The sequence below is a fragment of the Nymphaea colorata genome, chromosome 1 (assembly GCF_008831285.2).
Source record: "Nymphaea colorata isolate Beijing-Zhang1983 chromosome 1, ASM883128v2, whole genome shotgun sequence".
Lineage (NCBI taxonomy): Eukaryota > Viridiplantae > Streptophyta > Magnoliopsida > Nymphaeales > Nymphaeaceae > Nymphaea > Nymphaea colorata.
Genome location: NC_045138.2, coordinates 37,990,740 through 38,005,356, shown reverse-complemented (window position 1 = coordinate 38,005,356; position 14,617 = coordinate 37,990,740). Strand labels below are relative to the sequence as shown.

The 14,617-nt window shown below is 39.2% G+C and overlaps 1 protein-coding gene across 3 annotated transcripts; it reads right to left on the bottom strand.

The window, feature by feature from the left end:
- Window positions 1–316: 316 nt before the first annotated feature.
- LOC116257982 (uncharacterized) lies at window positions 317–13,325 on the bottom strand. Of its 3 annotated transcripts, XM_031635051.2 has the most exons (11): window positions 12,795–12,906; window positions 11,763–11,840; window positions 9,353–9,855; window positions 7,532–7,725; window positions 7,284–7,454; window positions 6,476–6,790; window positions 4,087–4,245; window positions 3,849–3,998; window positions 3,518–3,715; window positions 3,375–3,419; window positions 317–3,192 (listed from the first exon to the last, which is right to left on the bottom strand). In XM_031635051.2, exons 2-11 carry the CDS (start codon window positions 11,767–11,769, stop codon window positions 1,119–1,121), a joined length of 3,816 nt encoding a protein of 1,271 aa, XP_031490911.1. In that variant the 5' UTR covers window positions 11,770–11,840; window positions 12,795–12,906; the 3' UTR covers window positions 317–1,118. The 3 variants fall into 3 exon arrangements, with proteins under 3 accessions (XP_031490911.1, XP_031490890.1, XP_031490897.1); XM_031635030.2 differs by lacking the exon at window positions 11,763–11,840 and having other exon boundaries at window positions 12,795–13,325; XM_031635037.2 differs by lacking the exon at window positions 11,763–11,840 and having other exon boundaries at window positions 3,375–3,416; window positions 12,795–13,323.
- Between the last annotated feature and the right edge of the window lie 1,292 nt (window positions 13,326–14,617).

Here is a 14,617-nt window from a genome sequence, read left to right as displayed (position 1 = left end):
TTTCTTTATTAGGTACTAGGTAGGGATGTTTAAAATCAGATCAATCATCAGACATCCGATCCATTTAAACCTCTATGTGAGAGAGAAAAGCTCAAAAACATACCATGATTTTATAAATGGGTATATAAGGGTCGCCATTTTGCACACTAACTCGAGCCAAACCTGGGTTACCTGAACCGGATAATGTTCGAACGAATGACCCATAAAGTATATTCAAGCATTGCAAACATCGCTGAATTTTAGAGGTATTGCAAACATGCCAAAGATCGAGCAGGCTTTTGTAAATTTTCCTCAAGTATATTCAAGCAGCCATTCGGAGACCGTAAAAGTATTGAAATCAAGATTATAATCATGCCAAATTAATTTCGGACACCCAATGTTAAAACCAAGTAAAAAAAAATCTGGAGAAGAACCATTCAATCTTCTTCAGAACGCCAACCGATACCTGATTTACAAAAGCCGGCGCAACATATGCAACGCCTCTCTCTGTACATTAGAATACAAAAGAAATTTGGAAACAGGATTACACAAGAGAAAAATCGTCAACAAAACGAGGCCCTCTACCTGCACAGGAGCAAAACTGCAGTCCGTAATAAACATACGAGAACGAGAGCCATGGGGTGGTGAAAGAGAGAGACGAACGGTGAACCAAGCATGTAGATATGGGCACGTTTCATAAAATCCGAACCTTGAAGGAACGAGTCGGAAACTACTTTCAGGTGCCCACGCACACGGACGCTGTCGCCAACAATAGAGCAGTGTTCCCCGACCATATTGCCTATATTCTCTCGTCGTATACAAATAAATGTTTAGATTGCCGTTTCTAGACTCAGAAGTAACACGTCGCCGTCGTCCACTTCCACGATTGCCTGAATCTAAACACATCCACAATGGACGCTGCTTAATTTGCCGACAGTCTGACAGGCGCAGCAACAAAAAAAGCTACTTCTGTTTAAGCACTTGGTATGCCGTTGATGACGCTTTCAGTGAGACTTCTCTTCTGACAGCCAACCCAGAGAGCAACTGTAAACCAAATCCCTTGTCTGAAAATAAAGGAAGGGGCCCCAACTCCGGGCATGCTTTCCATCCGTACACCAAATCCCTACACCACACATCCTCTAACGACCACTAAAAAGGTCGAAATTCCCACTGACCATGTCGCTGTAATTGACATTCTTTCTGGATGCTCTCCTAGCTCTCGGTAGACTGCCACCACTTTCTTTCCCATGCTCCAAGAAACCTGAATCTTTAACAAACGCTGGCCCACCATTCAGTTGCTTCTGAACCCCATTGGACTCGCCTTCCAGATTATGCGAGTCAAGTAGACCAACATTTTCACCTTTTTCAGCACACCTATTGTCTTCCGGCTGAATACATAAGTCAAACTTAGCACTGACCATATCTTTGTACTTGACATTTCTTCTGGATGCTCTCCTAGCTCTCGGCAGACTGCCACCATTTTCTTTTCCATGCTCCAAGAAACCTGAATCTTTAACAAACGCTGGCTCACCAATTAGTTGCTTCTGAACCCCACTGGACTTGACGCCTTCACAGAGTACAGCCTCTAATTGTGCGCCTTCCAGATTGTGTGAGTCAAGTAGACCAACATTTTCACCTTTTTCAGCACACGTATTGTCTTCCATCTGAATACATAAGTCGAAATTCCCGTTGACCATATCTCTGTAATTGACATTCCTTCTGGATGCTCTCTTAGCTCTCAGCAGACTGCCACCATTTTCTTTCCCATGCTCCAAAAAGCCTGAATCTTTGACAACTGCTGGCTCCCCAATTAGTTGCTTCTGAAGCCCATTGGACCCTATGCCTTCACAGAGTACAGCCTCTAATCCTTCGCCTTCCAGATTATGCGAGTCAGGTAGACCAACATTTTTTCCAGCACACGTATTGTCTTCCAGCTGAATACATAAGTCGGACTTCCCACTGACATTCCTTCTGGATGCTCTCCTAGCTCTCGGCAGACTGCGAGCATTTTTTTTCCCATGCTCCAAGAAACCTGAATGTTTAACAAGCGCTACTGGCTCACCATTTAGTTGCTTCTGAACCCCATTGGACTTGATGCCTTCACAGATTACAGCCTCTAATTGTTCGCCTTCCAGATTATGGGAGTCAGACAGACCAACATTTTCACCTTTTTCAAAACACGTATTGTCCTCCAGCTGAATACATCCATCCTCCAAGGAAGCTGGTGCATTAAACCCAATCGCGTTCAGGTCAGAAGAGGAGCGACTAAATACAGTGCCTATTAAGCTTGACTCTGGAAATGTAACATGATCAGGAATTCCGTCATCAAAAACCTCTTCACAAAAAGCATTTGTGCCATGAGATGGAGGTAAACAGTTCATACAATCTGATGCATCAGGATTGATTCTTTCTGCTTGCATATCAATTATTCCATCTGCATTATGCATTTGCATAGCAATTATTCCATCTGCATTATGCGTTCTCTCAATCCCCGCAACAGAGATTCCCACATCACAGCCACTACTGGTAACTAAAAGAGCATCCTCATCATTTTCCCAATCACAAGAATAAATAACTTGAGCATTCTTGACAAAATCCGAGCCACCAACATCAATAGCTGATGGAAGTTCACAAATAACCTTAGGAGCAATGACTTGTTCCAGCAAAAGGTCAGCAAGACCAAAGTTTCCTTGCTTGCTATTATTTTTCCGCATTAATGGGGGTCTATTTCTGGAACCGCAAGATGCTGCTTCTCCAGTCTCAAGACTTTGTGCCTTTTGCAAAAATTGGTTCTCAGAGGCTTCACAGTGCCCATCATGCACACCCACTCTATCGTCCATACTATGTGGAGCTGCATCGCCTTCATTAAGTTGTGTTCTACCATCCTCTTTTGGATTGCCACCATTGTCACAGGTAAAAGTACCAGTATGCCCTTGCAAAATGATTTGTGTGCCAGTTGGTTTTTCCCTTCTTTTCTTGACCCTTTTATGCAGTTTATAAGTTACTGATGTTTCATTGTCATCTGCTGCCTCTAGGAATCTTTTGTTTGGCCCTTGATACAAAACAAGTTCTCTGCCGGTTAAATTAACCTTTTTCTCAACTTTTTTATGAGATTTTGAGATTGACAATGTTTGATCATCATCTGGTGTTTCAGTAGTAGCTTTTACGCTCTTCTTTCTTGATTTTCTACATCTAACTGGCTGAGGATCGTCACTGCATTTCCCAAGAAACGAGTTATCATCTACAGAACATGCTTAGCTAGGACTAGCTTAAAGCAATAGACTTGTACATATATATGATAATATATATATATATATATATAAAAGAGTGTGTGTGTGCTGCCTTTAAACAAGTAAGTCAGGCACCAGAGATCCAGATGGTTCCTAAAGACGCACCTTCTGACAACCTCTTTCATCTTCTCCTTCGACCTGGAACCCCTGCTACACATAGATATTATCGTCATAATCAAACCAAGCACAGGAAATGCTTCTGCTAACAAGCTTTTTAATGTAGAAAACTAAGAACTATGCCATCCTACCTTTTCTTTGATTTCCCAACATTTGCATTTTTAGCATCAACAGTTTCAGCATCCCCTTGCACAGGAAGGAAGTCATCAGGACCAAGTGCAGGCCGGTCTTTGCTCCGTGACACGAAATTTGAGATAAGAGCAGATTTCTTTATTTTTAGAGCCTTCTGAGCCAGAGACACTTCATCTGGGAATAGTACCTTCCATCTTCTGCAGATTGGACAAAGTGATTAGAAGTATTAGAAACAATAATAAAGAATGCAGAAAAAGAATATATGATGCCAAAGAAATAACTTCAGGGCACCTGCTTCTAAACCACGGGAGGAAAACATTAGTGCCTTACCTCCTACACTGACCATTTGTTCGTCCAGGTATGCGAGCAGCCACTTTTGCCCACTTCTTACCACATTCTGCAATTGCAGCCTTCAATTTCATATCCTCTTCTTCAGTCCACACATCCAGTCTTAGGGATGGATCCAGAGAATGAATCCACCTGGAAAAAAAAAGAAACCTAGTTCATGTACTATTATTAATATGGGGTTTCAGAAGGTAAATAATCTCAGTTCCTTCTGGGCTGTTACCTTTCTCTACATTGTACTTGAGTACGACCTGGAATGAACCCACAAATTTTCTTCCAGGCTCCGGGACCAAAAAGTGTTACTGCTATTTTCAATCGTTTGTCCTCCTCCACCGTCCATCTGCCAAATCTTTCCTTACTAGGGTGAAGGCATTTGCGCCATCTGCATTGGTAAAAAAAAAGAAAGTACATCAAATGGTCATACTACGAACTATTGAGACATCGTTCTCAACTTCTCAAGAAAATATCGGCGAGGTTTTCCTCAGGTACTTTTTGACGAAGTTTTTTTCAGGAAAATTTTGGGGAAAATATCAACAAATTTAAAAAATTTAAAATTCACGAAGATTAGAAACATAAAATAAATGAAAAAACTAATAATTTTGCCAAAAAATATGAAAAAGTCACGAGATATTCATTTTTTTAGAGATTTTCAAAATCTCAGCAAATTTTCCACATATTTTTGCCTTTAGTTGTTTTTTTTTTTTTTGAGTAAATATCAAGAGACTTTTGAGGTATCTGTGACAGCTCTACGAACTAAATCATCAAAAGTAACAGATCAAATGTTGTTGAGTTTTAGTAAGTAAAAACCAAATTATGGTTTTTGATGGAAAAAAAAAAAGTTGGAACATCATGCAAAGATATAAAATGAGAATATCCACCTAAAAAGAAGAATAGGAAATTCGACCAAATTCAGGCAGTCAAAGCTGCAGTCATTCTGCAATTGCTACTCTCGTTCAAATGCAATTATCATCTAGAGACGCAGAAATTCAGATTATTTGCCTTTCCACACCCTGCGCAATTACGGCATCAATAACCCCTTGCAAATCATGCTAGTGTAGCAGTTCATCCAATACCTATTTCCCAGCATGCTGGAAGAAAAATGGATACTCCAAATCCCTTTATTCCGTTTTATAGACTAGGTTCATCCAGCTAAGGAAAGATACAAAGCATGAAGCACTTAGCTCCTTGTATTTTAGGGAAAAAAGGGTAAGACAGGAACTGATGGCTGCTTATTCATTTTGAGACTCTCTTATTGAACCACTTCTTTTAAACCCTATTCCTAGAGTCAGGCCTCTAAGCTTGTTGGCTGTTGCCAATAAGAAAGCCAGCTTAGCTGCCTCAATACCCAATCAATGAATCAAGCCACTTCCTTTTAGTACCTAGCCTGAGAGTCATGACTGAGACCCATCAGCATCACTTTGGAGATGATAAAGATGGAAAAGTAATACATATAGTGCAATATTATCTTGTTACAACTATGCTCTGACTTAAGAGAATTTTGTCTTACATATATTTTGAGGATGTTACAAAATAGCTCCTTTGTTCATATTTTTTCAATCTTTAGAATTTCTCTTATATTCATCTTTCATCTCAAAAAGTTTTTAAATTGCTTTCTTATATCTTATAAACCACTAAAGATGTAATATAAATAACTCTTTTATTCATATTTTCTATGAAACCCCAAAAGTTTATTCTCGTACTAAAGATTGTAGAAAGTCTCCAAGGGCTTATAAAAGGGGGCTGGTTAACTAATTTATTGTCCTGGTTTCTAACATTTTGAGGCTAAAGCCATTGCTACACCACCATCTATAGAAAGAAAGAGACAACCAAGAACCTTTAAGAATCCCAAGCTTAATCACTTTTAGCTAATTCAGAACTGAATAACCTTCATCTCCAATAACTCTTTTGTTAACTTAATTCTATAACTTCATAAGATATCTCACCCATCTCTTTTTCCTAGAAACTCTATACATTTCCCTTACCTAGTTGTAGCTTCTTCCAACAAGTATTTGAATGATTCTGACCTACATCTTTTCTGATTGAAAAAGTATCATGGATGTTGTTTTCCGTCTTTGCATAGACAAGCATGCCCAAAAAAGATATGGTTTTTGTGTAGATCCACCAAATATGTTTTCAGCTTTGGAATCAGAGGCAATCAAATAAACTTATGGCACATTAAAATTGCCCCTTGCAATTTCATGAAGTTTTACAGGTTATGCAAATTCAATCATAAATAAATCACAACCATACGAAAAAAGATGTAGCTTTTCATCCCTCAATACCCCACACAGAACTAAATTTTTTTATGTCTTAACTTGACAATAACAGGTTTGTCTATGACTTCTGTGACTAAGGCAAACATGACCCCAGAGTTATGGGTAGTACTTTTCAGTTGCTTCAGGCAAACATGACCCCAGAGTTATGGGTTGTACTTTTCAGTTGCTTCAGGCAAACATGACCCCAGGGTTATGGGTTGTACTTTTCAATTGCTTCCCGACAAGAGCAGCATAATTTTTTGTTTAACGCCTTATGTACATTAGGACCCATTATGATGCTTATAACAAATTGGAACAGACTATTTGTCAAGCACAAATACATCAGGAAACACTGACCTATTTGAACACTGAACGCCTGTCCTCCCTTCCAAATGAGATGCAACTAGTTGCCAGTCGTTTTCACCACAGGCTTCCACAGCTGCACGGAGCTGAACATCTTCTTCTTCAGTCCAATCACCCCTCAAGATATTTACATTAAGACTACGTTGGTACCTTGACAAACATTGAGAAGCAGTTCTATTGATCCCCAGCAACTCTGCTACATGAATCCAATTATATGGTCCACCTTGTTGCACAATGAACAGTAATTGTTTATCATCACTCTTACTCCATGGGCTATGGTTGATCAAAGGATCTTCAGTGTTTAGCCATCTGTAGAAAGGGATCATGTCTAGTCAACCAGATAACATATAAAGAAGTTGAAGGAATAAAAAGGAGGAAAGAATAATTGAATGTGGTTGTGACTTCTTCTGATGCACATGTACTGATGTACACAAAACTGTCATTCAAAACATCCAGGTAGATAATTCATATCTATTTTTATCAGAAAAACCCAAAAAAAATACCATCATCAATTCATGAAAACTTCAACTAAACGCCCACAAGAAACACATAAACACACAATTGCAAAGCAAAGAAGTTGTTGGCCCTTGACAAAAAATGCACTTACAGAGAGAAACCCAAAGCCAATATATGCAAATAGATTCCATTCAACTGTGGATAAATGCATACAAGGCACAGCAAACGAGCTATTTTAAATTTATTTATTCAGAAAGAAGGTGCTCACACCATAGAGGCTCAGAATATGCTAGCCTAGAAAAAATATTGATAGATTCTATTGCCATTACACAGATCAAACAATCACCTTGCCCGACATTCTGCACCAGACCGGTCCTTTAGATACATAGATGCCAAACGGTTCCAATCAACCTGGGGTAAAAATGATTTAATGTGTTCTGGCGAGATATTTAGATTGCTGATATCTGCAACAGCAGTATCTAAAAGGTTTGGTTGATTAAAATCTTCTTCTGAACCACTGCAATGAAATGAAATATCAGTTAAGGTTCACTCAACAAAAAACAACCATGGGAGACCCTGCAAAGAAAAGCCTACCAAAGGAGCTCCATTGAGTTGCAAAGTAAAAACTCTTGGATTTGCTGTTTAACACCCTTAGCAAGGTTCTCCCTCTCCATACTAGACCAAGGTCTCCTCTTTAAAGCTGACGGGAATTTGGAAAGCATCTTCCTGAAGAATGGAACATGTGAATTCTCCCTGGGACCGAAAAACAAGGGAGAAATTTTCTCCTCCTGCAATCATTCAGCCATGTGATGGGTCGTGTACAAGCAATACTAATGAAAAACATCAACAAGAAACGGTTAGCTTTTTCAATACTATCCAGTAAGACCAAAATATAGGAAACTTTGCTGTCCCCATGCATGCCTAGTGCTTGCAAATGACATCAAGCAGCAAAGCTCCTGTGTCTGTCACGTTACAAGAACATAAACCCATCTTAACCATCTGACATGCTAACTGCCCTATAGACAGCCAAGTGCACAAGGATGCAATACACACTGTATGCATGCTAGCGCTCACATGCAACATAGAAAAAGCGGCAATTCTCTCCCAGTAAAGTTACCAAAATATAAATGCATCTTAACCATCTGCTTTGTTGAAAATCTAGTCAAGTGTTGCACAAGGATACAACCCACAGGTCCCACACAGAATGGCGACTTAATGTGGAATGCTTTAGTAACATCAAACATGAGAAATGCACAGAACTTTGCCAAAGAAATGTCTACAAGGCAGAGAATGTCAAAAAGATGGACACTTAGAGCAGCATAGCCCATTAGTGATTCAAAAGACAAAATACTTACAAATATTAGCTTAATACAATCTAGTTAACATTATCAAAACCTAGTATTAAAGAAATAACACAAGACATTAACCAGAGCCATGAATTCATTTCTTTGAAGGAATGACTATAGAGCAAAAAAAAAAAAAAGGAAGGAAACTCGAGCTCTCAAGGTTTACCTGAAACCATGAGAATCCCTTCTATGTAGTAGGACTGACAATAAGACAATAAAAAGGCAACTCAAGCACTTTATTAGAGATTTGTTGGAAAGTTTGCGAGGGTTACCCTTGTAAAAAAAAAATCAAGAAAAGGAAAAAAAAAAAACCTTTCTACCAGTCTTGACAAAACCAATTTAAACACCATCTGAGGGTAGACATCAAAAATAGAAACTTAAGGAAACAAGCAGAAAACTGTGGAAAAAGTAGACGATGGTGATGAAAACTTCAAGAATGGTATATTGCCTACAGTCACTAATCTCTACTAATTTAGAAGTTTGACGACTCAAAGCTTCCTCCAAGTATGTTAAGTTAAAATCCTTCCCGTATATCATTGGAATATCCCCCGTACTTGGTGATAGGAGGTCAGTCATGAAGCATTGGTTACTCTTCTCTGTTTGTACTACAGCCCAAATGCTGACTCACTTCTATAGCTCCTTGGCTTTCTAGAAAAGATGCACCTGACAATTAGACATCAAAATATTGTCATACGGAGGTACTGAACTAAATAATTTTTGTACTTCTATATTGCACACATCCTCCTTAGAGCATATTACTGGGGCTCTCTATTTGCCAAGAAATTTGCTTACTTTATATGGATTATGGAGAAAATTTGTGGGAACTGGCTTCCAAGGACATTCATGTATTATGCTTTAGCTGTCAAGGTCTATCTTGTATTCATGTTCTCAAATGGGACTCTTACGGTCAAAACCAAAATGGTTCCATACATATAAAGGCTGCCGCAAGCATGTGCCAAAATACAGAAAATACAAAAATGAGATGAAGAAGAAAATTGATAGTTTAGAGAAATGACAAGTGAGCAACAGGATACAAAACCAAAAACTACAAATAGTTGCAGATTGTGACCTGGAGATTCCTAGATTGCTTTCTAGCATCTGGAAGCGAGATTAACCTGACACGTGCACCACTTTCTTGACGCAAGAACCGTGTTGCTTGCCTTTTGCATGCAATCTGGAGATCAACTAAGCATTTTGCTCGGTTTATCAGCTCTTTGTTCTCACTAAGCATTGTCTCAATCTGTGTCAACTTACTTCTAATAAATTGTTGACACAATCTGTTCTTCTTAACAGCTTCGATGAAAACTCTAACAGAATCCGAGAAGTGTGATTTTGTGAGTGGAGCTACAGAACTGCTGGGCAATTCATCTCCCTCAGGACCATGTCCCCTGGCACTTGTAGAATGATCTTCGAGGCCAAAGACATCTGCAGATCCCAATGTCAGGGGTGTGGAAACAGTACTACTTGAACCAATAACGCTCTGGAGAGATGCATCGCCATTAGTTTGGAGTTCAACTCTCACACTGTCCGAGCCATGCTGCATGGAACTGCTTTCTTTCTTTTTTGCTTCATCTACATAAATAGAGAAAAATAATTGACATTGTATAAAGAGGCACTAAAAAAATGGTACTAACAATAACTAAAGAAGAGCACAGCCCCATGGTGCATCATTTTGTTGGACATGAATGACATGTATCCAGTACCAGATCTCCAAACCTTGCAATATGCATGACATACACAAAAACACCAGATAAAAGTAAGAGAAAATTATTTGCAGAAATTTAAAGTGTCAAACATGGCGACTACCATGAAATAAAACAAAAAAAAAATGGTGCAACAACTGCAATTAAGAAATACTAAGCAAAGTTGTTGATCGACATGTGCTTCGAACCAACAAGTAGTTGGTCAAACAAGTCGACTAGTCAACCTAGATGTTAGTCAGCCAACTAATCCTTGACATATAAATATACGTACATTCGTTTATAGGTATATTGTTTGCCCATTTATTTCCTTTAAATATATGTAGTTATAAATAGCCCCAACCATTTGCAATTGGCCCTTTTGGGTCTCCAATTGGACCAAGTCAAACAGACTAGTTCCAACTGGTCCCAATTGGTCTTTTTAGGGTCTTGAATGACCTACTGGCTTCCAAACTTGACAACCAATTGATGAATAAAGGAAAAAAATCATTGTCATCACTGTTGCAGTACAGTTGTGGTACAGCTATGGAACATATGAAGGAAAAAAATTTCAAAAAATCACTTCTGTTCAAACTGGAAATAATTCTCTTTACAATAATATGTTGCCCTTTCTCCAGGATCTTGTGTAAGATCATATATTTTTAGCTCCTTGGTTCTCAGGATTAGAGTGTAAAATGGATGTGAATGTGACATGGGTGCTTCAGCATTTATAAATCCCCAAGTTATAGAGATCAGAACCACAATCATCTAAAAGGGTTTGAATGATGACGGCAATACAAACAAATTTTGTTCCTACTGCCTATGCCAGCCAACATAAAAGTTGTACCTCCTACTTACCAACCATGTCAAAAACTAATCAAAAGAGCTTATAATTTTATACTACAAACTTATTTTTACAGCATTGCAATTTATTCAAGAACATTTCTCAACTCTACCCTTTGTCTAATAACTTTATTCATGTTAAGTTCTTGACATATATTGAAGATTTTGGACAAATTGTCAACTTGCCATAGAGAAAACATGTACTTGACTGCAAGCATATGCCTCCTAAGCTGGAACCCTCTCATCATGAGATCAAGTGCCGCAAGCACCTGCAACACAATAGCATCTAATGTCGCCTATGTAGATACGGGACCAACAGCAAATGCCATATGTTATTTTCATCACCAAGGCATTGAGTTCTCGTATGGAAGCCATTTTTTCTTTGTGGTTTTGTTACTGTTACTGTAGCTCTATCTATCATTTTACTATCAGTGATTTTCTGATAATGATTAACCTCCTATGAGGACCTGTGGTCCTGTTCTTTGTTTTCCAAACATAAAAACATATTTCCAAAAGAGAAGCATATATTCAAGTGAGTCAGATTCGAACATCTAAAATAGATTAGGAAGAGAAATATCATCATTCCCATGCCAATTTGGTGCATGTCAAAGACATTGCAAAAGCTAAAATATTTGCAAGTAAACACCATCACAAATTTATGAGCAAACCATGAAACAGAACACTGTGTGTAGGTTAACAACATATGTGGGATGAGACAGGAAGGAAACATAGGTTTATCACCTTAGCTTTATGATGATCCAATACCTTCCAAGTGGATCAATGTGACAGATGCATAGCATAATTGCATAGTTTTTAAGAACTTGTGAGATAGGAAGCTTAACAAATCTTAAAAGAGTTTCTGAAATAAGACGCATGCATTTTATTCTATTCTTAGCATGCTACTGCTATTAGTATCTTCTGTTACGTGGCTTTTCTAGATGATACTTTCTCACTTACCAGCCATTCCTAAATATTATCATTCATAGTTGGGTTGGGTATCGGGTCTGCAAGCTTTAGGAATGTCCTTCCTGCAACCTGCTTGAATTTGATACAACACTGGTATTAATAAATTTTATTGCCTAGACATAAGTTGCAACTATGATGTCATCGACATGAAACACTTGAATGAGACAACAGGGGAAGGGCGAATTAGAATGGTGATATCATTTAAGACATCTAAATGGATTGTATTTACTATAAGTCGTCACGATTGTATTAGGAATCAAAGTCATAGACCTCCTTCTCCATTCCGTCATGTCCAAATATATCACAAGCTCCGCCCCTTGCAAAACATTTATTGCCTCCTTTCAAGTCTTCAGTAGAATATAAGAAATGACATGAGTGCGGATAAGATAATGCTCGACATTCTTCCACTTCCTCTTTCACACAGCTTCTTGAACATCAGTTTCCTTGCATTAAAAGGTGAATTCAGTTGATCTCAAACAAGCTAGGCAATCGGCTGAAGGATCCCAGACACTAAGCAATGAAAAATTAGTTATCAACCTTTTTGTATTTCCAGATACAGTTATCTAGACTTGTCGCATATACGTGATCACTAGTCACTCTCAAAGCTAGATGCATGTAAGTAACAGGGGACGGCCGTTAAGTTTCTGCAAGTGGATGGTATATTACTTTTTGTTCCTCTCTACTGGGAGAATAAAATCGCATGACATCATTGTTTTTGTTGTATTTGCTCTCCAAAGTTGGACAGTTCCCCGCTTATTCAGATTCAACACACACACACACACCGTAAAAATAGCACATTGGATTATTTCGTATGCCAGTGTACCGGTACATATTACACCAACTTGGCATACTACCACGACTTCGCACAGAACCAAACAAAATAAATAAACAACCAAAACCTCCCAACTGTTGCCTTCGGTCGCTTGCTTTCTTTTCCTCTAACTAACGATGCTTCGAACGTTTAAACAATCGGACGAAATGAACAGACGAAAACCAATGTCAAAACCATCGGGTTATTCTTACCGTCGTCGTACTTAGCGAACCTGCACTCGATTGCTCTCAGTGTCTCGAAATCGTCCTCGACGAGGTCGGACGACCCATCCGAAGTTCGTGCACTTACATCGATCGGAAGGCATAATTTCTTCTGGATGCTCCGGAGGAACTCCATGTCGTCGATTTCCTCGCTCTCGGTTCCCGACTCCGCTACCCGATCAGGCGCCGCGGCCTCGTATTCATCGCCGCCGCCCGTGAGCATGCACGCCCTCTTCAGAGCCTCCAAGTCTTGGCGGAAGAGGTCATCGTCTTCTTCATCGTATTCATCCGCCTCTTCGTCGTCTTCATACCGCCAGGAATCCATCGTTCCGGCTAGAGAGAGAGAATTAGGGTTTTAGAGGAGATTCAACTCGGGGCTCCGATGGGAGAATAGAAGCAGCGAACGAGCGGGAAAACGCGCCACAACCGCGCCTTTTCTCTCTCTCTCTCTCTCTCTCTCGCCGTCCTTCCGTCATGTCGGTCGATTTCCCGTGGCTAGTTCTTGAAAAGCGTTTAAATTGTATATAAGGTGGGCCGGAGATGAGAGGGAGTGGGAAGAGAGAGGAAGCAAAAGAGGGCCGGGCGCTGCCCCGGGGTGGTGTTGGACAGCCCCGAATCCGAAAACCTAATAAAAGTTTTCCTTCTAAACGGATATTGGACATGTCGACATATTTACTACTGATTCTGATTCGCCGTTGTTGTTCCTAATTTAATTTATTTAAGACAACGTTTGGTTGCTTAAAAATAATATCGAAATTTTCAATGGTTTGGCTTTTAAATTGATTAAATATATCTAAAAGCAAAATTTGTCTCGGGATCGTGTAGGGGCTTTCAAGTAATGTGTTTTTTATTCTTTGAGGGCCAGCTCCTTGGTGTCGGATGGTTAAAAACTTTGCTATAAAAGTCACAAGGGTGCCAAATGGTTAAAAATTTAATTTCATGACTGAAAAAATTAATGAATAACGGCTAAAAAAGAAGCTATAGGCAATTGTTGCATTTAGAAACCATGTCAATGTTTATGGTTGTTTTATTTGAACCTCGACTAAGAACGTTAAACTAGTCGAACCAACTTGGGCTATACTAAAACTCGCTTTGTTAAGCTCGACTATAGCTCAACTCATAAGCTAAATAAGTCGAGTTTGAGCTTATCCAATAACTCGATATTGTAAAAGAGTGGAGTTCGAGTTGGATGAACTAGACTCAATTAGGCTCATTTAATACTAATACTTATTTTTGAAATTTAAAAAACTTAAAATGGCTCGAATAAAAATGTGATTTTTAAGCATAAAATATGTATCAAGAGACAATAGCTTAATTAAATGAGCCGAGCTCGAGCACAAACTCGGTTAAACAAGTTGAGCTAGAGATCATCATATAAAATTTGAGTCGAATTTGAAACAAACTATATGTTAATCGAGTCTAGTTCGAGCTGGTCGAGCTCAAGCTAACTGGTTTCCTGCACTCGACCCTTCGACCGAGGGACGGCTGCCTCTAATAATTCATCAATCCAAGACCTTGGCGGAATGGGTGGCTTCGTCAGAACAAACACAGTTTCCCGCCAAAATGTTGCCATTCCACTCCGTCCCGCTAAAATTCGGCTGTATCCGGTTAACATAAACGAGTAATGAACCTCAAATCCGAATTTTACTTTGTTTTCAGCGGCCCGTTAGATTTAACACTCTGACCTTTGAGACGGAGACGGAGACGGAGATCGAGATTGCAAATTTTAATCGTCTAATGATCCAGACCCGTATGTTACATAATTGGTTGAAAACATACCCCGTTATCGGTTCTTTAATCGGGCTTGATAAGAG

Bases quoted from the DNA above. Each gene is read 5' to 3' on its own strand.
- LOC116257982 (XM_031635030.2), bottom strand. From the start codon at position 13,128: ATGGATTCCTGGCGGTATGAAGACGACGAAGAGGCGGATGAATACGAT. The intron at 7,455-7,531 runs GTAGGCTTTTCT...ATTTCATTGCAG, and splicing joins AACTCAATGGAGCTCCTTTG to TGGTTCAGAAGAAGATTTTA. The intron at 3,999-4,086 runs GTAACAGCCCAG...TTTTTTTTCCAG, and splicing joins CAAGTACAATGTAGAGAAAG to GTGGATTCATTCTCTGGATC.